This window comes from Cryptotermes secundus, unplaced genomic scaffold (assembly GCF_002891405.2).
Source record: "Cryptotermes secundus unplaced genomic scaffold, Csec_1.0 scaffold286, whole genome shotgun sequence".
Lineage (NCBI taxonomy): Eukaryota > Metazoa > Arthropoda > Insecta > Blattodea > Kalotermitidae > Cryptotermes > Cryptotermes secundus.
Window position 1 is genome coordinate 1,454,550 of NW_019736399.1, and position 26,123 is coordinate 1,480,672.

The following is a 26,123-nucleotide window of genomic DNA, read 5'->3' on the forward strand; positions in this document are numbered from 1 at the left end:
AAGTGTCTTACAATATTTCCTTTGGCTTCTGGGCAGTTTTCGGAGAGAGTAGCTTCAAAATCGTTTCCTAAAGACGTCATACTTTTTTTTTTCAATGGCTCTTCCAGCCCCTTCAGGGACCTGACCTCTTATTCAGTTCCGTAATTATTTTTCACAGACGGTAGGACTCATTGGCTGAGTAGTCAGCCCGTCGCAAGGCCGCTACATAAACACAGGGCGACACAAATACAGAATAAACGCATACGCACACCAAACATCCATGCCTTAAGTGGGATTCGAAACCACGATTCCAGCGTTCGAGCGAGCGAAGACAGTTCATTTCCTAGACCACGCGGCTACAGTGACCGGCAAAGGAGTCATACATAATGATATAAATTCTTTCTTACGAAACTGTAGTTGTATCATTTGGATCACCAGTTGTGGTGATTATCCAGCTGCCTATCAAGTGGTTCCTGAAACTGTTTTTCCGGGGCAAAGCAATCGGGTCATGTGGCTGACTATTCAGGTAAGTCTAATGCTAAGGTACTGAGAAAGAGTGGAGCTATACCATCACTCCCCCATACATGTTCATGGTGTGGAGCTTAGGCATAGGGAGAATTTTATCTTTAGACAGAACTGTTCTCTGTTTCTTCAAAACATTTTCAACTGAGATAATATTCATTTTATATAGCTGAAACATTTGTTCTTTTAATATGGACCTACACATTTCGAAAGTCTAACCTCAGAAACCGTCCGAGGCCCTGTGCAACATTTTAAAATTGTTTTTTTTTTTTGTGGTGAGTTGTTACCCCACGCCTAACCCCCAAGCTGGAGGATTACCCCTTGTCGGCTGTCCGCGAATGATTCTTCAATTATGGACTGGATTCATCTGGCTCAGGACAGGGATCAGTGGAGGGCTCTAGTGAACACGGCAATGAAACTTCGTGTTTCATAAAATGTTGGGAAATTCTCGAGTAGCTGAGCGAGTATGCGAAGAACGACTTAGTTAGTTAGTTAGTTAGTTAGCCTAACTCTTATAGGGCCCATGTGGAGATAATAATACAGCTCGAATATTATGCGCATTATTGAGCACACGTTTCGGTCTGAATGAACAAATAAATAATTGAATAGCATTATTACTACAACAGGGACTGGTGTTCACGTGACGCTGAACTCCCCATCCACTCAAAATTTACCAACTTCATTGAATAAAGAGTTCTTTTTGAGAGGCCAGTAGTCTCTCTGCCTGTTATGAGAGCCTCAAGGTTCATTATTGTGTATATAACAACCTTCCATTGGACCTTATCCTAATCCAGTTCACATACCGATTGTCTGCTTCCTGTAAAATAATTTTAATATTACTCTATATATACGCCCAAGCGGTATCTCCCGTCTGGGTTTCCGATTTATTTTCCGTGTCTATTTTGCGTGGTTCTATGCCTCGCCCATTTCATTTTCCTTAAATTTAAAATCCAAGGTCCAGGGGGAAATATTAATTACGACATTTTATTATCCTGTGACTTTCTTCCCTTAGCTCAAACTCTCGTCAGCGTCCTGTTCTCAAACACCCTCAATCTGATTTATGTCTTTAATGTGACAGGCTGAGTTCCATACAAAACAACAGGTAAAATTATAAATAAATAATTACAAAATATATATATTAACGCAGAACAGAGACGTGGAGAATGTTCCCAAAGGACGTGGAGCGTATGGACGGTCCGGACCGTGTGCTCACCCCGTATTATACGTATTTGGCAGTTCCTGGCTTCAAATCCCGGCTTGTAGACCGAATATCCTAACTGAAATTTGATTTTCCTCAGTCCCTCCACGAAAATGCTTGTGTAATATCTGAAATTAGGCCACTGTTGCTTCTTCCCAGGCCATTTCTAACTGAGTTTTCTGAGTATTGTCTGAGTCACTGACAGCGGCCCAGCATAAACCATAGACAGCTTGACAGATAAGCAGTGTAATATTGTATCCCTACCTGCATTTTGCACACCGAAACCAGCTTAACGTTACCTAAATGACGTACAAGGTAAAGATGTCTATGCTTCATTAAGCACCATGCCATGAGAACGTGTGGGGCAGTGGAGGTATAGCTGCACCATCCTTGACCTCGGTATTAGACGATTGTGAGTGGTCAGGTTCACGTCCCGGCCGCTTTACACCCGAGGAAAGAGTCCTCGGTACGCACTGGATAGGAAGCTGGGTGGGCATCAGAACCGGTGAGGAAGCTGTGTGCCCCTGTCGGGAATCGAATCCCGGGCGTCCAGCTCATAGCTATACCGACAGAGCTATCGCAGCTCTTACATGGAATATGAACATTTGAAGCATACCTCAGAAGTACTGATGATGAAGTTTCTCCCCAAACGAAATTTTGCCGTCCGCCCTGGAGGAACTGCATCTTATAAATGTTCCCCTTTATTCCTTGAACAGAACAAGAGTATTTTTTTCAATACCTGAAACTACGTGAACCTAAAGCAGCCTGCTAGAAATATCTTCTTTTTCACAGATTTCGCCTTTGAAATTTACTTAATGCACGTAAATACGTATAGGCCAATCCTTGGAACCATGTTTTCGTCAGTCCCTCCCAGAGGCGTCTCTGGCATCGAAATTTGACATGTTTCCATTTCTGTGCTTGTTTCGCAGCCAGCTTGACAGAGCGTCATCACGGTTATCGTGCAAGGCTAGGCTCTGTAGATGCATTTTTCCGAGCATTTACGACTTGTTTTGCTCTATACAGGTCCGCAGAGTCTGAATTACTATGAATTTCCTGATTTTGCGCTTCACGTGCAATTTCAACCATCTCAACCCTTTAAAGACTGCATTTCTTCTAAATAATATATAAGAATTCAGGCCGCACCTCACAGGAAACACATTACGTCTCCACTACAAAGCCCAACCGGTTAATGCTGTTCAGGGAAACAGTCGCTGTTTATTGCGAGAACCATACGGAACACACAGATACACTGCGTGGGCAGAATATATAGCAGTTCAGTTCGTACCTCACAGGAAACACATTACGTCTCCACTACAAAGCCCAAACGGTTAATGCTGTTCAGGGAAACAGTCGCTGTTTATTGCGAGAACCATACGGAACACACAGATACACTGCGTGGGCAGAATATATAGCAGTTCAGTCCGTACCTCACAGGAAACACATTACGTCTCCACTACAAAGCCCAAACGGTTAATGCTGTTCAGGGAAACAGTCGCTGTTTATTGCGAGAACCATACGGAACACACAGATACACTCTGTGGGCAGGATGCAGTTTTAGTGTGTTAAAGCAGTTGGTACATATAGAACCACTGAACTTTAAAGGGTTACAGAATGTAAGAATTTAGAGTTTTAATCGACAATGGAATCGCAGTAATATATACGGTTCGCCGCGCCACAGCTCAAGCGGTTAGTCGCTGGCTTCCCACCGCGGCTGCCCGGGTTTGATCCCGGGTCTGGTCAAGCGGGATTTGTGGTGGACAAAGTGGCGCTGGGGCGGGTTTTCTTCGAGTACTTCGGCTTCCCCTGCCAATCTTCATTCCACAATTCTCCATCTTCATAATCACCCGGGGCAGGTGCAATAGGCCAATCAGTGGCCGCCGTGCCGTGGACCCAGTTGGACTCCACCCCCCACTAAGCGAATTAAAAAAAAATGTACCGTTAAAGGTAAAATTGTCCCTGTGTTTAAGCACCACGCCGTGAACACGTATGATATGATGGAGGTATATCTCCATGCAGTCTAAACCTCGGAAATGAGTGGTTAACTTCTCTCCCCGGGGACAGAGTTCATGAGAGGTTCGAGTCCCCAAAGCCGAGCTGAACACAACACGAAATGGTACCTGTACATGTGGGATTTGCAGTTCTCAAGGAGATGCATGTCAAGAATACCATACTCTAGATATGTCCCCTTGTAACCTAAAAGAAGTTCACTGACGTTTCGGGGGAACACACTGCTTCCATCCTCTGGATGGAAGAGTAAGCAAAGATAATGAGTAGAGCAGAGAAAGTTTCTGCTTGCTTATTGCTGGTGATCTTGTTTAGCTTATTCTTCTACCCTGAAAATGGAGGCAGTAACTTCCTTCGAAATGTCCGTACAACTCTACCACACTATACCTCAACACATCCCGGAAGATAGTACCCATCACGTAGATATTTTGAAATGAAGAGAAGTATTGCTATAATCCCATTTTACTACCCGCCGCTATTTTGAACAGAATATTCCCAGGATCCAAAGGAATTACTGCTGCGTGGACAGCTTTCAAAGTTTCAAAACCAATCAGAAATCAAAAAGAACGACCGACCTGTGCCTGAAGATCCCAGCCACAGCGCAAACAAATCCTCCACACTCGAAGACTGATACTGGTGGTGGTGGTGATGTTGTTGCTGCTGCATATAATTCGCATAATAATAGGGTGGTGGCGGTGGGGGTGGTTGTGGTGGGTGGTGGTGATAGCGATGCGACGGGGTTGGAATTGTCGGCACAGCAGGTGGGTAACTCTCTAATAACATGCGACTCCTGGAGGCTGCTTCTAATCCTAAACGTGGAGAACCAGCCGCTGCACGTCTGTGTATGTGACCTAGAACCCCTCCACGACCACTGACACTAACACTAGCACTAGAATCACTACTAACACCAGCATTCTCCAGCAGCAGCTGTTGCACTTGTAGTATATCCACATACTCTTCAGCACCGCCGGAAGTAACAATTTGATGTAGTGGAGTATTGTTATCAGCAGCACTGGGGCTACTAGCGCTACTGGTTGGGTCACGTGACTGTCGCTGCTGTCGACTTAGTGGCTGATAAGCAGGTGGATACCCGACAGGTAGTGACGTTTGGTTACCGTCTTCATTGTCTGCAATGTCAGTATTGCTCGTAGGAGAACTGTCTCGGCTTGTCCTTCTCATTGCTAATGTTAACATGATGTTTCATTAACACGCGATAATAATGACGACAAGAAACTTGTGGTGATAGTATCATCACAACTGTCACAATCACCAAATCCATCCCGTTCAGTGTCAAACTGCGGACTAGTGATCCATGGGTGTAGTGTGCGGTGATGAGGACATAGGAGAGGGGATAGGGGTTACGTGTGGTTGGTATGGTTGTTTGCCGGGATATGAATGGCTGCCATGGTGCATATATAGTAACTAACCCTCTGTCTGAATGTTGGCGCAAAAGAAGAAAAAGAGAATTCTGAGTGGGAGAAAGAGAGACAGAGATAGAGTAGACTGTATACTCACCGTTTTCGTCACAGAGTCCGCCAACGCTGTATCTAACGCCGTCACTACAACCTCTTCGTCTTCCTTGGTCTTCGGTACAAGCGCAGGCACCATCAGTTGGGCGATCATGTGCGTGACGTCATCGACAGCGTCACCCGTCGTCATAGAGCGAGAGCACAAAACAGGCCCGCCAACAAGTTTCCTCTACCCACTTTTACGTACCACGCAGAATCATTTTAGCAGCGGGACGCTGGAGGGAGGAGAGGGGAGATCCACGTTTCTGCTTCACTAGACTTATCCAGTCTTCCGTTACCGTGTATTAAGAGTATAGCTCTGTATTAAAACGAAGGGGCTGTAGTACTCTTACGCGTGCGAGGTGTTGACAAATCCTGACAAACAAATTAAATCTCTTTGCTTGGTTTTAGAGACAGATTATCGTACACTGAGATATGTTTTATATTTGCACCTCCTGAATGCTAAAAACGTTCCACTTTGTGAGTGTATTTCAATTCGGTACGTCACTTGAAAACACGCGATCAGGGGACCTCCCCCCCACTCGTCCGTCCACGTTGCGCAATCCGTACACCTTCTCACCACAGCGCTAGCAACATCTAGACTGGTAGGTACTCGCGAGATACCAGCGATTCCGAGCTCCCCTCCGCAAGACTCATCTCACATCCCTCCTTCTCCCTCCCACGAAAAACCGCTCCTATTTCCCCTCCCATTATCCATTCTTTTCTTAGCCACTTGATGCAACATCTTTTTTAACAAAAATCTATTCTCTCTCTCTCCCTCTTTTTCTCATGTCCATTCTTTCTCCTTCTCCACTCCTCTTTTGTAATCCTTTTTATTATTTATTTTTGTGCTCGTGACTTTCGTCTGTCTCACTCACACCCCACCCCTTCTTTCTCCGTCATTTAACAGTCATTCCTATACCTGCATGCGGAACAGGATCGTATTTTGGCGCGCTGCGTGTCACAAAAATGACGTCACCATTGTTATTCGAAAGTAACAGAACAGAATCGAAGCTAAATTGGCGTCTTGTGAACTGGAATTTATAATATGTGAGCGCTTATCGTAATTTGTCTGAAGGACTGGACACGTTTATGATGTGATACATCTGCGATCTCGATATCCGGATTAACATAATCATGGAGCTGAGCCCATCTGGAGGAACCGCCGATTCTACAGCTACTCAAGAATTTCCCAGCATTTTATTGACCCCGAAGGTTCATTACAGTGTTCACAAGAGCCCTACACTGGTCCCTATCCTCAGCTGGATCAATCCAATACATCCCATCCCATCCCATCCTGTTTCTCTAAGATCCATTTCAATATTGTCCACTCACCTACGTCTTGTTCTTCCTAGTGGTCTCTTTCCTTCCGGCTTTCCCACCAACATCCCATATGCATTCCTCTTCTCCCCTATTCGTGCTACATGTTCTGCCCCCCTCATCCTCCTTGACTTGATTATTCTAATTATACTTCGAGAAGAGTACAAGTTATGAAGCTCCTCATTATGCAGTTTATTCTAAGCTCTTTTTTACATTATTCATTCATTCATTCATCTGTAATCTGTCAAGACGACAGGTCCACAGTCTCTTCCAAAACAGTTCCTCCACTTGATGCTATCTAGAGCTTTCTCCTTCAAATGAAAATATCCTCTTCTCTCCCCAAGATCATCCAGCATATTCTTACGTCTTCTTCCTCGTTTTCTGGTCACTTCTATCCGCCCCTCTATCTTTCCTTCAATAACTTCTTTTAGAAGGCAGTTACCTCGTAAGATATGGCCAATCCAATAGCCTTCCATTTTCTTATTTCGTGTAGGATGTTCCTCTGCTCACTGACTCTAAATAACACTTCTTCATTTCTCACATAATCGGTCCAACTGATCTTCTCCATCCTTCTCCAACNTTGGTTGTCTCGAAATTTTCATTACTTTTGTTTTCTCCTCATTCATTTCCATGCCATAACACCTTCCAATTTCAATTAGTCTATCAATCATGCCCTGTAGCACAGTTTCTTCCTTAGCCATTAACACAAGTTCATCTGCATATTTCACAGTTTGTTTACATTATATATTTACTTAAATTCCTAATTACTAAAAGTAGTTCTATATGCTTTTAATTGCAAGCCTGGTTGTAATTTTAGTGAATTAATAAATTACGTGTGTTGTATCTTTCAGTACTGATCTCGCCTTTTTTATTCCTTCCTTTTTTGTTTAAGTTAACATATCGATATATATCGTTATTGATAACTCGTGCTTATCGAACAGCCCTAAGGATAATTTGTATACGATACCACGAGGAGCAGATATATCGACCATAAATATTATGCCTTTCTACTTGTATCAGTTCTCGTTGACTAGGTAGAGTTGATATCTGTAATAACATTTGCAATCGGAAGGCTAGTTTATATCGTCTGACCATGAAATAGTCTCGTAACAAACAAGCTAGTGTGGTATGACGCTAAGGGCCTACCAACTTTGCAGACGAAAAGGCCAAAGATAAATTTCGTCTCTGTGATTCCAGCAGTGCGGAAGTCTTCATCTTTCTTTTCATGTAATTCAGAATTGCAGAGTTTTGGGTATGCATTTACGTTTATTTTATCGAAATCATCCACGCTTTAGTAGCAGGAATTAGTGGAGTGGTTTATATATTCTTCCAGAATATCGTATATGATATGACAACGAACGGTTGTTGTTGAAACGACGTAATTTTTGAGGATGAACATTAAGGAAAAACCTTGTGTACAGAATTGTTGTTTTGGGATTTCTGGTAGACTTTCTATAATTTTTCACTATGAAACTAGTGTAGATATAAGATTCAAAAGGTGTAACCCGTACTGGAATGCAAAAAAAAAAAAATCACATGAGCTCTTTTCACCTCTGCATTCTGTATACATGTAGATGCTACAAACAGACGTCATGAACACGTCACTAAAGTAGACCCAGACATTCGAACATAATACCTCACTGATTTCAGCCCTAGATTTGTTACAGATTATTTTTATAAGATTGATGGTGTTTGATAACATGGTACGGTAAAAGGTAAAGCTATCCTTGTAACAGGCCGTGGAGGCCCATAGGGTTGTGAGACGCCGAGGCTCCCACAGATGACGGTGAGGTTGTCAGCTTTACGCACCGGTTGTCCTTTACCCCATGAAGATTCATGGTACTCATTTCTGTTAGAGGCTGAGTAGACCCCAGGGCCATAGTGTGGATGAAAGTATTAGATCAATTGAAAAATTCAATGACCTCGTCTGGAATCGAACCCGCGACCTTCTAGCTTGTAGCATAGGGCTTCAACCAACTACGCTGTCGCGTCTCCCCTTGAAAACAAAGTGGTGAGGAGAGTGTCTGTGTCCTGTGTGTTACTTTTTGATCTCTTTGCATAAAGAATTATTTGGTCAACTTGTTCTAGGCAAGCTGATTTTGTCAAGAGGCGAGCGGGTATTAAGTGAAATTATTTTGATCTAGCCGCCCGGCACACAAAAGGGCTCTTTGCAGAATGGAAGACGGTGTCGGGTTTTCGAGATATAACTCAGCTAATCTCCTACGAAAAAGTGGGGTCTATTGCTGAACGTCAGTAAGTCTAGGAGACGCTGGAACTAAACGACGACTATTGCCAAATGAATTCCATGTAGAACATTTCATTTCCAGAGTTAATAGTTGCTCAAAAGATTTCTGGGCGTTTTAAGGAATCTGAAATTTTATTCAAAAGACCACGCGTAGACCTTATCCTGTACCAATTAAATCCAATCCAGATCTTCACGACTATTATTAGGTTCATCTTAATATTATCTTTTCGTCCACGTGTAGGCCTCCCAACTGGTTTCTTCTCTTCACATTTTCCAGATAAATTTGCTTATTTCTTTGTACTTGAATTGGTATATAGGACTTCATAACGGAGATGGTAAGATCTGTGTAGTTTATTTACCATTGCTACATGCTTCACGCTGGTTTCTTACTTGGTTTATTCTTCGACCTTGATGGAGGCTAAATGTTCCTCCGAAACGTCGTTTGACTTTCAAGAGGCTGCACAGCTTTATATCACAGAAGATAAAATTCTTCATAATCACCGCTGTGAGAACCTCAAATCGTACATAAACCTATTTAACCCTTTAAATCCCAGTTGTTACTGTATGTACCACCAACTTTAGCACAATAAAACTCTGCATTTTGCCCACAAGGTATATTTGTGTGTCTCGTACACTGTTCACATTAAAGACTGATTTCTTTCCCTAAACAGCTTTAACCGGTTAGTCTTTGTAGCGGAGGCGTAATGTGTTTCCTGTGAGGTAAGGACTGAATTTGCCGGTCACGGTAGCCGAGCGGTCTAAGGCATGCACTGTCTTCGCTCGCTCGGAAGCCGGGATCGTGGGTTCGAATCCCACTCAGGGCATGGATGTTTGTGTGCGTTTTTCTGTGTTTGTGTACAGGTAGAAGCCTTGCTACGAGCTGATCACCCGCCCAAGGAGTCCTACCGTATGTGTAAGATCCAGAAAAACCGAAGTGAACGGAGTTCATGGAGGTAGGCCTAGGCCCACTGGGGCTGTAGTGCCAAGGAAAAAAAAAAGGACTGAATTTATATTATTTGGAAGTAATTCCATCTTTAAAGTGCTAATTTCCAATACACATATCTTGGTCTAATATCAGATCTTGAAGTTATAGAAGTGTATCAGAGCGGCCGGTTTGCGACGTACGTTTCTTAGAGACGGCTGTTGGAAGAGGAGACCGTTGTGTGAACAGATATAGAAATGGCGCAAAATTCTCATTTTTTTTCCTTTGTGGATCTTTCTTTATGCGAAAGAGCGTCAGTAAATAGGTCATAAATGGAAGTAAAAGAGCTGTAATTGACGTAATAAATTTACTATATATATCACTACGTAGCAGCAAAATCCAACTTATGACAGTCTGGGTAGTAGACGCGCATGCGCATGTTCAGAGACTGGTTTCAGTAGTCAAAGTGGCGGCATTACTTGAGGAGTATTCTACTGAAGAGCAGCGTTCTGCTGTGCGTTTTTCTTTTTCTTTCTTTCTTTCTTTCTTTCTTTCTTTCTTTCTTTTTTTTGTGGGGAAAAGAATTAAATACAGAGGATTTTTGTAAAAAAATGTTTCTTGTTTACGGTGGCGTTTGTCGCGTAAAACGATTCACGACTGAGCAGAGAAATTCTCTAAAGGACTTTCGAAAGTCGCAGATGATGCCCTACGAGACCCGGAAGTGGCTGAGACTTCTATACTACGGGTTTTGATGCACTGGTAAAGCGATGGGACAAGGGTATCAATGTTGGTAGAGGATGTGTTGAGAAACAAATGTTTCCTACATGTTCGAATATCACATGTTTTACGTTTTATATCCATTATATCCATCCTATTCACTGACACTCCCATCTAGTTCATTCGATGACGCTGTAAGTCAGTCAGTCCACATAGCGCCGAGTGACTGAATGATAACTGACTCTAAAATGTAGCGGTGGAGGACTAATTTAAGGCGCAGTTCTGGCATTAGACTTACTGAAGAGGACCACGAAAACCTCAGTCAGGACAGTCGGTGTCCCGTCCGAGATTCGAACCCAGGACCTACAGAACACAAGTGAAAGTTGTTATCATTTGGGTCAACTTGCTCGGAGCTTCTGAGTAAAAGAAACTACCTCAGGGTCTATCTCCCAGGTACCGATACTCAGCATCTTGCAAAATTTAAAACATGCACCCCCCCCCCACGGCCAACAGTTCACTGCTAATTTTCTCTTCTTGATAAGATTACAGTAGTTTTTTCTTATAAATTTAGCAGTCCATGATAAGGGCAGATAACGATAAGAGGAGGAAGTACATGTTACACGATGCAGTACTTCATATATACGAGCGTTTCATATCCTGTGGTCTGCAGGCCGCTGCTGATCTGCCTGTCTCTTTATTTTATACGGTTCCTTTAACGAGACTGCCAGTGTTGTAGCATGTACAGCCGTTGCTATGCAATAGGCAAATAAAAAGCGGTATTATGCAACACGTTTATAAGGAATGGCTCGGTAAACACGTTCCCACGGCAAAGAATACCCACGCAACAATAGAAGAATCCGTTTCTAAGCAACGGGTCGGTAAACACACAACAATAAGGGTATTGGAAACAGTGTCTGCATTCGGTCCGTGCAAAGTGGTTATAAAGAAGAATTCAGTGGAGAAGAGTCAGTTGAGTTCCGTGAGCAGTTAGTCGAGAGTTCAGCTCTGCGAAGATAAGTGAGAAGGGACGGCAGTTGCTGCAGAGGATTGTGTCTCCGGAGTTGGCAAGAAAGAAATTAGCGTATGCAAAGAAAACTTCATAGTGTGCTGCAGTGACAGTGAGACTGTTATAAATCCGTTGTCAGGATACGACTAGTGAACATTAAAAAGATTTAGCGTGCCCTAGCGGTTTGGATATTGTGTAGATAAGCGATAGCTCTGTATTACTTGTAATTACGAGTTGAGTGTATAAGGTGTCACTAAATCCAATCATCCGATCCAATATTCCTTACCGACCGAGATTACCCGGTTCCATGGGTAAGGCCGCTGACACGGGATGATCTTACGACTACCTGTAGGCATCTTACTTTCGGGAGCAGAAATATTGGGGGGGGGCTGTTGTGTGACGCAATAGTGCTTTACGCTCTTATCAAAAGATCTCGCCTTATCCTCCCCTAATTAAACATTCTTCTTCTCAAGAAATCTCACTTTCAATGAGGAAGGCAGTGTCAGAATTCATGTAAATGATACAGAAATCAGGAAGAAGCTCCAATTCTTCTCCTGGGACATGGCCTCAACCCCCTTCATTATCACAGTTTGCAGCAGCAGTTGATGAACCCCGCGTGGAGGCGAGGTCGAATAACTCCACCGTGGCCCTGCGAGCCACTGAAGGCGACGAAAAGGGAACCCGGTGCCTGGGGGTATAGCTGGTCCACTCTGTCACTGAGGAGACATAAATACAGAACCTGGTCCTCCAGGTTGGGAGCTGGACGCAAGGCTGACGACCTGGCCTTGAAAAAAATATTGTTGCGAAATCCAAAGAAGTGAAAACCGAATGCAACCTGGCAGAAATTTCTAAGGAAGGCTATGGCTGAAAGAGAGCTGTTTTACCAGTGATGATGAAATCAAAATATACGCCTATAATTTAAAGAAAATTGGGGGGGGGTCATGACATAGCTCAGGCCGTTAGACGTCGATTTCTCACCGCAGCAGCAAGGGTGCGATCCCAGGTTAGGTCATATGGGATTTGTGGTGAACAAAGTGGCTCTGAGGGGAGTTGCCTTCAAGTTCTCTGGTGTTCTCTGCCAGTTCTTATTGAACCAGTTACTCCACATTCATTAACCATCGTACCATACATGCTGTATAGTCTGGGTACTGACTGCCTCGCTTAAATAACCAATTTAAAGAGAAATTCAGAATGAGGTTTTACAATCTCAATACTTGTGGCTGCGGGATAGCCTGGCTGAAGTCTTGAACAATTTCCTTGGCAAATTTGATTGCCCGCCGTAACATAGTTGGTTAAGGCACTGTGATAGAAGCCGGAAGGTCGCGGTTTCGATTCCCGATGAGGTATCTCGATTTTTTCTACTTACACAATCCTTCCAAGCGCACTATGGACCTTGGGGTCGACTCAGCCTCTAACAGAAATGAGTACCAGGAATCTTCCCGGGGGTGGGGGGTAAACGGCGGCCGGCGCGTAAGACTGACAACTTTACCGCCATCTGTGAACCTATTATCTAGAAAATGTTGGAGCCTCGACGTCTCACACCCCTATGGGCCTCCACGCCCTGTTACAGGGACAGTTTTACCTTTATCTTTTATTACATTGCTCTTTATTAGGTTCGCTGAAGAAAATTGGAAACAAGAAAAAGGATAGCTACATTTTTGTGTAGACAATATAGTATTTCTTATTTCTACTATTAGACCTATTAACTTGTAAACTTGGCCTCCAGTAGTTTCTCCCGATGTAATTTGATCTCGGAACCCGCTCCGCCATCGCAACATTTTCGCTGAACCCATGATAAAATTCTTAATTCCTGATGATAAAGAAACGCATCTAAGTCTTCTTGAAAAACGTCACTTATTGCTATTGGACTTTAATCAAAATTGGATTGTGTCGATAAGGTAAAACTATCGGCACGAAATATAAATACAATCTACGTGCAGAATGCAGAATTTTAGTATGTTAAAACATATGGTATATATAAAAACCAAGGGGGCTTTAAAAGGTTGATCTAAGCCATTCGCCGGTTCTCAAATTATTACATGCGGAAGGATGTGGTAAATGTTGTAGGAGGGTTTCTACGACTTTTCTTTTGGAATGCACCAATAACATTAGTGCATATTGGACATTATTTGCACTGTTGTCGGTAAGAAAGCGCTCATCATGTAACTGATATGATGTTTTTATTAATATTGTGACAATATTTCGTGTGTCTCAATTCGGAAGAATTTTCTTATTCTATTGGATACAGAATGCAATACTAGAGGAATGTTATAACATTTATCCCAGCCTCGAAATGAACCTCCTACTGCTCATCTTCATTTGTGCCCTAAACGAGGCGAATTCTATAACAGACTTCAAATAATAAAAAAAAAAAGTAAGGAAGGTTAGGGCGTGGAACTGAAATAAACGCATTTTCTGGTTCCAACATTATATAGTAGCATGTAGACCCGTTGTTGGATAACGGTCGCGAAACAACGCCCGTTGCTGGGACAGCACGGGTTTATGCAACCTGTTGCTAGGTGACGCGAACATATTCCAGCTGCAACGGGTATGCATAGGACAACGAACGGCGTTGTCTGCGCGGTCCGTGCCAAGGAGATATAAGGAAGACAACTGGGGCAACCAAGTCAGTTCTGTACGGGAGTCTGTGAAGATAATACTTTATGTGTGTGCCGTGGGTACAGTGATATTTGCAGAGTGTAACTTAGTGAGGCCGATCACAGTGGCTGTACGGTCTAAGGCATGAACTCTCTTTGCTCGCTCGAGCGCTGGGATCGTGGGTTCGAACCCCACTCAGACAATGATGTCTATGTATGCGTTTGTTCTGTGTGCGACGGGCTGATATCTCGTCCAAGGAGTCCTACCGTCTGTGTAAGAAAGATTACGAAACTGAAGAAGAGGTCAGGCTATGGCGCGGCCTGGCTATCAGGCGTAGAATTCCCACGGCCGAATTTAGGAGTTGAGTACACCCAGTGAGTGGTGTACACGCTGGTTGAGGTAGAACTAATTCTGCTCGTACGTAGATCTGCCCACAGTAGTCTCTATGTCGTCGCCTATCGCCTCTTGAAAAATGCTCTTTGAAGTACGCCATAAAATCTTTGTTGTGTATTTTTCTCAGTTGATGTTATGATTCGGTTGTGAGCAAGCGAACGTTGTACACGGTAATATGGTATATATTTTTTCTTTCACAGAAGTAGGTTTCATGAATATTCAATTCTAGGAATATGTTTAGAATATAGATAAATTTAAGTTTCGTGCGGGGTACGATATTTATTTAACGGATGCTAACCGAATTTAAATTCTCTCAAAAACGTTCTATGTAGGTTGTCATTACCAAATTTTATCAAAACCCAGCTAGTAGTTTCGGAGGTACAAGAAAGGAAGAACTGATCAACGCGACGTGCCCATTTTCCATTCATTATGTACTGAGCTATGAGCACATAAATAGTAAAATTGTCCCTGTGCTTAATTAATTAAGCACCACGCCTTGAAGACGTATGGAGGAGTGGAAGTATAGCTCCACCATTCTTCATATCGACAGTAGATGGAAGTGAGTCGTTAACTTTACTCTCCGGCTGCTTTACCCCCGGTGCCAGTTGGGTATGAGGCTGGGTGGATCCTAAGTGTCTACCTGTACGATGTGGACAAGAGAAAAACTCTTGCTCCTGTCGAGAATCGAACACCGGCCGTCCAGCCCGTAACTCTTCAGCGACTGAGCTACCCCGGCTTCAGCTAAGGATACATAAATAACGGAATATTCTATAGGTCTATTTGTGCTTTTGCTGCACGTGAACGCATGAAGGAATTAAAGTGCGTAATCCGTTCGGTTCTGTGAAGGTTCAGTTCAGCCTGGGATGCTTGCTAAAAGCACCGTGAAGTGAACTACAGTAGAGTGAGGCATGCTTCAGGAAACACTGGCTGTCTGCTTGTGCGTTGCGAGGTGGTCTGTATCACCGGAAGTTATGTAAATCATAGCGGATATGCCATCTCACAGAGTCATTATTTCTGAATCACACAGTCCTGCAAGAGCTGGGTCATGCCGAAATATGTCAAGGTCGGCGCCGAGTGAGTACTGCAAGTCGTCCGCCGGACGTTTATCGTGAATAGTGAGGTATGCTGTTTCTGTGAAAGTGTTCCGCAACCCGGCTGATTCGTTAGCTGTGGTTAGCAGACCTGGCACGCACTCGACTCTCAAACGAAGTGATGAATTCCTGTGGGAAGCGATTGATTAATCTTGCCAAGCTGTTGGTACAGCGACTGGCTACAGGCTGGACGGCCGAGGGCCGGTAAGGGCTAGATCTCCTCTGCACTTCGCCGAGAGCTGGTCACGGTAGCCGAGCGGTCTAAACAGTGTTTCTCAACGGCCGGGCCCTCATCTTAGAGAAGAAACAGTTTACCGGGCCGCGATTTGACAAAGTTTGAGAACCACTGGTCTAAGGCAAGTACTCTCTTCGCCCGCTCGGAAGCCGGGATCTTGGGTTCGAATCCCACGCAAGGCATGAATGTTTGATATGTGTTTAGTCTGTGTTTGTGTTGTCTTGTGTTTAGGTAGAGGCCTTGCGACGAGCTGATCACTCGTCCAAGGAGTCCTACCGTCTGTAAAATGATCATGAAACTGACCAGAGCCCAAGGGGCTGTAGAGCCAATGACAAAAAATACTTCGTCGAGAACGGCTCTGGAGCCCACGCAGCCTCCTATCCAGTGGGTACCGGGGGCTCTTTCCAAGGAGTAAAGCGGCAGGGGTGTGAAGCCGAACACTCATCTCCAACTATTACCGAGGTCAAGAATGGTGGAACTATACCACCACTTCCCCATATATCGCCGTGATATAATGTTTAATTAATTAAGTTGGTTATACCGCGACGTAGCGGTTCAGATGGTAGAGCTCCAGCTTTGTGTTCGAGGACCCGGGTTCCAATCTCGGCTCAGAAACCAGTTTTCCTCAGTTCTTGCAGGTAATTTCTGGGGTGGTACCTCAAATTAGATCCTAACTGCTATTTTTCACATTTTTGCAATTCATTATTATTCGTTACCGCGGGAACGGTTTGTTTCCAACAAAGGGTTTCATAACTTAATAGAGATATGGAACTAATCCGTTAACATAAATATAAGCATAAAAGCGTATACAACTATAATTTTATATCTTGTTCTGTACAGGGTGTCCCAAGAAGAAAAGTCAGTATTCTGGGAGGTCATAGTACTGGTCATTCTAAGCAAAAAAGTGTACATATACATGTGTCCTATTCCGAACGGTTTCCGAGATAAGAGCTATTTCACTGTACAGTACACTGTACACTGTACAAACGAGCAGCACGCCATGTCCTCTCATGAGTTGCACCGAGATAGAGCTATTTCACTGTACAGTGCACTGTACACTGTACAAACGAGCAGCACGCCATGTCCTCTCATGAGTTGCACCGAGATAGAGCTATTTCACTGTACAGTGCACTGTACACTGTACAAACGAGCAGCACGCCATGTCCTCACACGAGTTGCACCGAGATAGAGCTATTTCACTGTACAGTACACTGTACTGTAGTACTGTAGTGAAATATCTCTACCTCAGAAACTGTTCGGAATAGGACACATGTACATATACACAGCTTTTGCTTAGAATGATCGATACTGTGACCTCCCAGAATATTGACGTTTCCTCCTGGGGAGGAGCCGGGATAGCGACTGACTACGAGCTAGACGGCCGAGGGCTCGGAGTTCGAGTCCCGGTAGGTTCAATAATTTCTTCTTCTTCTTCAAGTCGTCCAGACCGGCTCTGGGGTCCAACCAATCTCCTATCCATTGGGTACCGGGGGTTATTTCCCCGGGAGTAAAGCGGCTGGGGCGTGAAGCTGACAACTCACCTTCAAAATCCACGCCCCCAAACGTCTTCATGGCATGCTTAATTAGTTAATCGACATGGAAGGAGGCTTTTTGTGACCGAATTTGAGGTACTATCCCGTCATTTGCCTGGATGGACTGAGCAAAATCACTAAAAGCCTCATCTCCAGAACACGAGTGTAGAGCATTATCGCTATCCTGCTTGATATGCACACAGATGTGTCTTGATGATGCTGTGACAGGGAAAGAAGAACGAGAGAAGTGGCCGTGGCGGATAATAAAGTACTACTGCTCCAGCATTTGTTTCGAGTGATAGAAAGAGACTACGAAAGACCTGGAACTGCCGAGTACAAGGTACGAGCGCTCAGCTACTCAACCGCGAAGTGTGGTGTGAAGGTCGAATATGTCCTTTCATTTTGGCCGCTAGCATTCTAGTTCAGATAATTCGTCAACAAGTTTCCGTCACCGTGCAGAAGTTACGTTGATAAACTTGACGTTAATTACTTCTATTTATATGTTTCTTGGAAAAATGAAATACGGCCAAATAAAGTAAGAGCACAGTCAACTGTTTGACATAATTCCTATATGCTATAGTAAATTTCAAGTGAAGAAGAGGAACTTAGGGGATGTGCATTTCCGAATTACAGGGTGTTTACGTATAGACCCGTTGCTAAGCAACGACTTCGAAACAAACAACAAGTATAGCCGTTGCTATGTAATAGGCAAATAAACAAACAGCCGTTTCTTAGCAACAGCTCCGTAAACACGTTCCATCGGAAATGAAGACGCACGCAACAATAGAACGGTGTTTTAGATGTGGTCCGCGCCGAGGAGTTATAAAGAAGACAATTGAAGATATTTATTATCTTTAACAGTTACGGTCTTCTTTTTGTGGGGCGCCCTCTCTGACGAGACGACGGGTCTGTCTTTTGTATGTGCTGCTGGCCCTTGCCAGTGCAGTCTTTCTAGGGTCTGTGTCCCTTGGGACTCGAGACCATATTTTACTGTCTCAGATTTGAGACTTCCCTTTTCGTCACCTCTCACGACTCGCAATGTCACTTGGACTTGAGTTGTCACTTAGTTGAGCGCGGTAAGGGAGGCTAAGAGGAGATGATGCGTGAAGCTGAAGAGTCTCCACTGTTAGAAGCCGTTGCCAGGGAACGGCTAGTGAAGACATTGCAGACTGGAATAGACTTAGTGTGTAGTGATTTGTAAAGTGTGGAATTCAGCGATATCGCTGTAATTACTTGTAGTTCCGTGTGGTGTATATAAGGGGTCAGTAAATCAAATATCCAATCCATACCCTGTCTAGTCACCCAAAAATCGTGACAATATGTTAAAGATATTAGATATACTTTCGATCTTCCTAGACCTGGCCGTTATCAGCAGAGTGGGCACTGGATTTTGTCGTGTCCACTGTCTGAGGTAAGGACTGTATTGATGCTGCCCGGGTTCAATCCCAGGTGAAGTAATGTGGGATTTGTGGTGGACAAAGTGGCGCTGGATGCACGTTTCCTCAAAGTATTTCGGTTTCCCCCACCAAATCTCATTCCACCGACTGTTCCACACTCATCGTCTATCATCCGGGGCTGATACAATAGGCCAGTTAGTGACCGACGTGCCAAGTGGACTCAGTTCTCAGCCCACCTAAAGAAATTTAAAAAAGAACACTACAGTGAGTCGTCGTCTCTCAGTGCAGCTGCCACCACATTCCCGCTAATTTCTGCCATACTTCCTCACGCGCAAGTCAGAGAATCACAAAATGGAAACTGTCTATTAGGGGCCCATAATTTAGGTCGTGAAGGGGGTGCAGTTGCAGCACGGCGATCTTCTGGAACGAGTTTTGCAGATGTTTGATAAATGCTGGGGGCACACGGTAGCGTAGTTCATTGACACATTATGCTACAATCCGGAAGGTCGCGGGTTAAATTCCCGATGAGATCACTGGATTATTTTCAATTGACTTAATCCTTCCAGCTGCATTATGGTCCTGGGGGTAAAGGTCGGCCGGCGCGTAAGCCTGATAACCTTACCGCCATCTGTGAGCCGATTGTCTAGAAAATGTGAGAGCCTCGACGTCTCACAACCTTATGGGATTTCACGGCCTGTTAAAGGGATAGCTTTACCTTACCTTTATTTTATAAATGCTGTAATTTCTCTGAATTATTAATATCTTATGTAAATATGAGCTATGTAGTGTGGTAAATATGTAAGTTGGAGCTCAAATGGGGATGATATTCATGCGGAAGGGGGGTTGATTCCATGCATGTCGTGACGCTGCTTTAGTAACCCTCGGTGTGCGTGACTCAGACAGGTAACTTCTGAGGTTTTAAATATTTTATAGAACCCGGATAGCATGCCCCCCCCCCCACCTTTTCTCCAAGGACTTTCAAACATCAGGGCATAACATTTTTGTAGGGAAACTTTAGAACTCCAAGTTAAAATGTTAACACCGTTCTTACGTAAGTATTACTGTTTATTAGCCTAGTTCCGCCTGTGTCCCACCGCCGTGGCCCGTGTTCGATCTCAGGTCAAGGCATTTTGCATTTGTAGCAGATGAGGTGGCAGTGGGATGGGATTTCTCCGGCTACTTCGGTGTCCCCTGCCAGTGAAACTGCTGCGCAATCATTAATCATCGTGTCATCGATGTTATGTAGTCTGGATACTGACAGCGTTGTTAACTAACAAACTTAGCCATTAGTCAACTTTCCGAATGTTACAAGTCAAGATACGTTTATGGCACGTTTTCCTGTCGACTCTTCGACCAACCGACGTCAACACAACGAATTCGTAATAAATCAATATATTGAATTAATATTTGTTTGTCATATAAGTTTGGTACATGTTTCGATCCAGCTGGATCATCATCAGGAAAATACGCTTGTATTTAACCGCATTCCTAATGTGGAACTATATTTTTTCCCACCTGCTCTACGGCCTCCTCGGGCCGTGGCCTCTGATTTTCAGTTTCATGATCATTTTACAGACGGTAGGACTCCTTGGATGAGTGGTGAGCTCGTCTCAAGGCCACTACCTAGATACAGGATAACACAAACACAGAATGAATACACACACACCAAACATACATGCCTCGAGTGAGATTCGAACCCACGATCCAAGCGTCCGAGCGAGTGAAGACAGTTTATGCTTTAGACCGCTCGCCTACCGTGACCAGAAAATTCGTAATAAAGAAACAATATATTGTATTAACATTTGTTTATAATATACGTTTTCTACATGTTTCGATCCAACTGGATCATCATCAGGAAAATATTAATGAAATATACTCTTGTATTGAACTGTATTGCTAATGTGGATCTATATTAGTGGTCATAAATATAAATTTCATTCCAATTTTTATTGCAAATTTGAATGGTAGTCATAAAATGTAAAATGTAATTCAGCAGTTAAAAAGTTAAATGTTAAAATTGAATTAAATTTTTTGGCGGTCTATGATGATGATTGTGGGGAGGAAAAGTTTTCTAAGAATCTCCGTCGTTTTTAAATATGTGCACCTGAAAATAGATTATTCTTACTTACTTACTTACTTACTTACTTACTCACTCACTCACTCATGGAGCTGGGCCCTTCTGGAGGAGCCGCCAATTCTGCAGCTACTCAAGAATTTCCCAGCATTTTATGAAACCCGAAGGTTCATTACCGTGTTCACAAGAGCCCTCCACTGGTCCCTATCCTGAGCCAGATCTATCCAATCCATACCATCTCATCCTATCTCCCTAAGATCCATTTTAATATTGTCCACCCACCTAAGTGTTGGTCTTCCCAGTGGTCTCTTTCCTTCTGGCTTTCCCACCAATATCTTATATGCATTCGTCTCCCCCATTCGTGCTACATGACCTGCCCACCTCATCCTCCTTGACTTGATCATTTTAATTATGCTTGGAGAAGAGTACAATCTATGAAGCTCCTCGAAAATAGATTATACATGTTCTAATACATAATATAATTTCTGAGTGACGTACTGTCGTATAGGTCGGTCACGGTAGCCGATCCGTCTGAGTCATGTACTGTCTTCGCTCGCTCGGAAACCGGAATCGCGGGTTCGAAACCAACATAAGGCATGGATGTTTGGTATATGTGTTTATTCTGTGTTTGTGTTGTACTGTGTTTAGGTAGAGGCCTTGCGACGGGCTCATCACTCGTCCAAGGAGTCTGTAGGATGATCATCTTACTAAAAATCAGAGGTCAGGGCCCAAGGAGTCTGTAGGATGATCATGTTACTGAAAATCAGAGGTCAGGGCCCAAGGAGGCTGTAAGATGATCATGTTACTGAAAATCAGAGGTCAGGGCCAATGGAGTCTGTAGGATGATCATGCTACTGAAAATCAGAAGTCAGGGCCCAAGGGGGCTGTAGGATGATCATGTTACTGAAAATCAGAGGTCAGGGCCCAAGGGGGCTGTAGAGCCAATAAAAATATAGTCATATAATGTATAGTGTTTGCTTACATATTATGTGGTGGTTTTCCGCGTGTAAGTTGTGTGTATTCTGTCTTCTTGTTTGATGCCATGAGTAACGGCGGTAAATTTTTTCTGTAATGATATTGTCACGTGTACTGTGTTTGCGTGACTGATAATAATGTGTTCCTGATTAGATGGATAGATTTATCACAATTGTAATCACAAATAATTATAAAAATCTAAAGATTACTGTAACTATAACACATAAAATGAAGTGTTCAACGTCTGGTTTGCTAGGTAACGAATCATCTCTGGTTAACACTTCAATTACTGAACTCTCTTGAACAATGTCTCTCTGTTGAATGAAAATGAAAAAAAGTCAGAGTCACATTGCGACTGACGGTAAATCAGTCAGCAAGTCTTGGTGTCGAGCCCAAACTGGGGCTTATGACCAGTTATTTATTACCGTTTGACAGTTACGGTCTTGTTTTTGTGGGGCGCCCTCTCAAGAGTCTCCATGGCTTCTTATATAGGCTAGCTCATATCCATGGAAATTCCTTTGTCACGAATCCGTTGTCATGAAAACGTGGTTATTGAATCGTTCTCTACTAAGCAACCGAAGTTCTATTGTTGTCTGCGTTGAGAATGTGTTTACCTAGCAACGGGGTTTTCTGGCTCCATAGCTTAATGCTTTGAGCAGACCCGTCGTGTTATTTGTTATTTCTTATGGTTTTGATTTCTTTTACTTACGTATTCGTATATTGTATTGTATGGATCTCAGTGAGATAGGATGGTATGGTATGGATTGGATTGATCTGGCTCAGGATAGGGACCGCTGGAGGGCTCTTGTGAACACGGTAATGAACCTTCGGGTTCCATAAAATGCTGGGAAGTTCTTGTGTAGCTGCACAACTGGCAGCTTCTGAAGAAGGACTCAGCTCCATGAGTGATTGAGTGATGTATTGTATTCCGTACGGGGTAGCACGTCTTCTTTCAGATAGCGGATGTTCCCCTTTTGCGGTTCTGTTTACTGTGTACTGTATAATTAAACAGACTACGAGGAACGTTTGATTAAAGACCGCCAGATTTTTGTATTTCTGAATTTTCTGTCATCAATGTAAAAAATAGCGATCGTCCGAATTTATATACCATTTTGAAAGGAGACCTCTGAGCAAAATTAGGCAGAAAGTTTCCCGCCCAAGTAGTTTCCAATGCCTCCGGTAGATGGGGAAGTTATCGGGTACTACTGCCAGAAGAGGGCCGACCTCGCTGGCAGAAAGGGGAGACAGCGAGCACTAGTGCCGGTAGGGTATGGCGACAGTAGAAATTAAAGGGGGACGTACAACAGACTACTAGTCGCGGTGCATGGGGAAACCCACCCCCTATAATACTGAATACTGAATAGTGACGGGCCACGGGTACAACGACAGGGGTTCCATTCACGGCAGGGCTGAGAGATTTTTCTTCACAGCGTCGAAATCGGCTCTGAGGTTCATCCAGCATCCTATAGGTGGATACCTAGGACTCCTTCCCCATGGACAAAGCTGGCCACTAACTTCCATCAAGTGCCGAGGTCAAGAATGGAGGAGCTATAACTCCTCAACCCCATACACCTTCATGGCTTGGTGCTTAATCACAGGATCAAATTTACTGTTACCTCTTTTTACTAACCATTCGAATCACGAAATTAATTTAAATTATATTTAAAATTTGAGCTTATACCTCATAGAGGACACTGAATTTTCGCTAGAAATAGTGGCTATATATTATGTGTTCGTAAATAATAGTGATATATAAACAGATTCATGGGGAATGCATACACTCTGAGCAGGATGTAGAGTTATTGAATATTAAAGCATGTGACGGGTATACTAATTCTTAGTAAAAATCGATAAAGATTAACGAAGCTTCCTATACAGAGTGGTTGTCTCTGGGATATCCAAATATTTCTCAATAATTTTTCAATTTCTGTGTGGTTCCCTATGAAAATTGGCATGTACTTACTTTACACTGAGTCAAACGCTTGTTTGGAGGTAGCGTCTCGAAGTCACGGGTACAGCTCACCTCGTTGAGGGGTGTGATGGTGCTGCTTTGATAGACGTAAGCTTAGTCCATGCCAGTTTTCATAGGGAAACATATAAAAATTAAAAAGTTATAGAGGAATGTACATCTGGAAAGTTTCGAAATGTGGTGTTGGAGAAGGATGGAGAAGATCAGTTGGACCGATTATGTGAGAAATGAAGAAGTGTTAATTAGAGTCAGTGAGCAGAGGAATATCCTACACGAAATAAAGAAAACGGAAGGCTAATTGGATTGGTCATGTGTTACGCAGAAACTGCCTTCTAAAAGAAGTTATCGAAGGAAAGATAGAGGGGCGGATAGAAGTGACAAGAAGACGTAAGAAGATGCTGGATGACCTTGGGGACAGAAGAGGATACTGCCATTTGAAGGAGAAAGCTCTAGATCGCATTAAGTGGAGGAACTGTTTTTGAAGAGACTGTGGACCTGTCGTCTTGACAGATTACTGATGATGATGATAAGAGGAATGTTTGGGTTTCCTAGCGAGAGAACCACACTGCAGCTCGACTACCTAATAAACGATGCATATGAGTAGTTTATGGATAATTTTACTCCAAATGTGACTTAATAAAAGGATTCTTCTCCCATTCCGACGTGTCTGAAGTTGATTGGTATTTCTTATTCTTGTGGCATAATGTTTCATGAATACACACTAAATTGGATTGTTCGATCTGTGTTATATTCGCTTTTTATAGCCATTTTTTCACCGACTGCAATGGGCTAATCAATATTCTTGGAGCGCCACTAACCGACCTACCAGTTAGGGTAAATCTTCCAATGTTATGATGGTAAAAGTTATCCCTGTAACAGTCCATGGTGGCTCATAGGGTTGTGAGGCGTTGAGGGTCCCACATTATCTAGACAATCGGCTCAGAGATGGCGGAAAGGTTGTCAGCCTTACGTGCCAGCCCCACTTTACCCCCAGGAAGATTCCTGGTACTCATTTCTGTTATAAGCTCAGTCGACCCCAGGCCCATTGTGCGGCTGGAAGGATTAGGTCAATTTAAAAAGAAATGCCTCATCGGGACTCGAACACGTTACCTTCCGGCTAGTAGCATAGTGTCTCAACCAACTACGTCACCGCATACCCCCATGATATTTGATGGTACTAACTAAATTCGTCAAGAAATCAGGTATGCGCTCCACAGTTAGTTCTAACATTTCTCAATAGATGGCCCCGTTATGGAGGCATTACTCCGCGTCACGAAGTCGTGTAAGTTTACACTACATAAACTGTTTCTGTGTGTGAACTCGTGAGCTGCAGAGTCGCTGAAAGGATTGGTCACCTGAAAGTAAACCTCACCTCTTACTTATCCTAATAAATATTATGTCGCGCTGAAAAATAATCAGAACCTGTAACGAAATGTGTGGACAGTTACGAGTAAAATGTGGAAAGATAGAGTTCTATATGGTTTGAAATTCTAAGAGCAGTGGTTATGAAGATTTCTGTTTTCTGTGATATACGAGTACAGTAGCGTCATCTACTCTGTTGAAAGTCAACCAAATTTTCAGGGGAACATGTCGACTCGGAGACTCTGCATTCCGCCTTCTTTCAGACTAGTTTCTTGCTTGGCTAATTCTTCGTTCCTGAAGATAGAGGTGACGTACTCCTCCGAAACGTCGGCTAACTTTCAAAGGCGTTATATCCCAGAAGATAGAACTCTTCAGACAGGAGGAGGCGACGAAAAGGGAAGTCGCAAATTTGAGACAGTATAATATGGTTGAGAGTACCAAGGGTCTCGGACCCGAGAAAGACTGTGCTGGCAAGGACCAGCAGCATATACAAAAGACAGACCCGTCCTCTCGTCAGAGAGGGCGCCCACAAAAAAAAAACAAGACCGTAACTGTCAAACAGTAAAAAAATCTGATCGCAAGCCCCAGGTGGGTGCTTTATACAAAGATAGACAGGCCGACTGACCGTCGGTCATAAAATGATACTTAGACTCAAGACTTTTCAGACAGCTATCTATTCAAACATGAAATTCTGGGGGGGGGGAACTAGTCGCCTACTTTCATTTGATACGACACGGGCCCCAGAGTAAACGTCACGTCCAACAATTCCTATATTTTTGCCTATGTATTTATTACTACGGTAATATTTTTACCTAGCCGTTGCCTAGCAGCGATAGCGGGATATACATACAGCCACACAGACTGATGAAAGGAATTTATGAAGTACGACTTTGAGATGGCGGCTCAGGTGCCATGACATACGTACCAAATTTAATCAAGATTGGTTCAGACATTCAAACATTGATGGGGGAAGGGGATGCACAGACAGCATGGTGATATCATAAGCCTACTTTTATTTTTTACGACTTTGAGATGGCGGCTCAGGTGCCATGATATACGTACCAAATTTAATCAAG

At 43.4% G+C, this 26,123-nt stretch overlaps 2 protein-coding genes across 10 annotated transcripts in view; one reads left to right on the top strand and one right to left on the bottom strand.

The window, feature by feature from the left end:
* Nucleotides 1–26,123, top strand: part of LOC111869831 (spermine oxidase) — a 534,307-nt gene that overhangs the window by 193,493 nt on the left and 314,691 nt on the right. The window lies entirely within an intron of this gene.
* LOC111869830 (early growth response protein 1) overlaps nucleotides 1–26,123 on the bottom strand; it is a 336,968-nt gene that overhangs the window by 75,921 nt on the left and 234,924 nt on the right. For 2 of the 6 annotated variants that reach the window (XM_023861634.2, XM_023861633.2), the window contains exon 1: nucleotides 4,279–4,601. The exons of 2 other annotated variants lie outside the window; for them this stretch is intronic. In XM_023861634.2, the coding sequence (XP_023717402.1) occupies nucleotides 4,279–4,486 (208 nt within the window). In that variant the 5' untranslated portion in view covers nucleotides 4,487–4,601. 2 more of the 6 variants (XM_023861635.2, XM_023861638.2) reach the window with 2 other exon arrangements.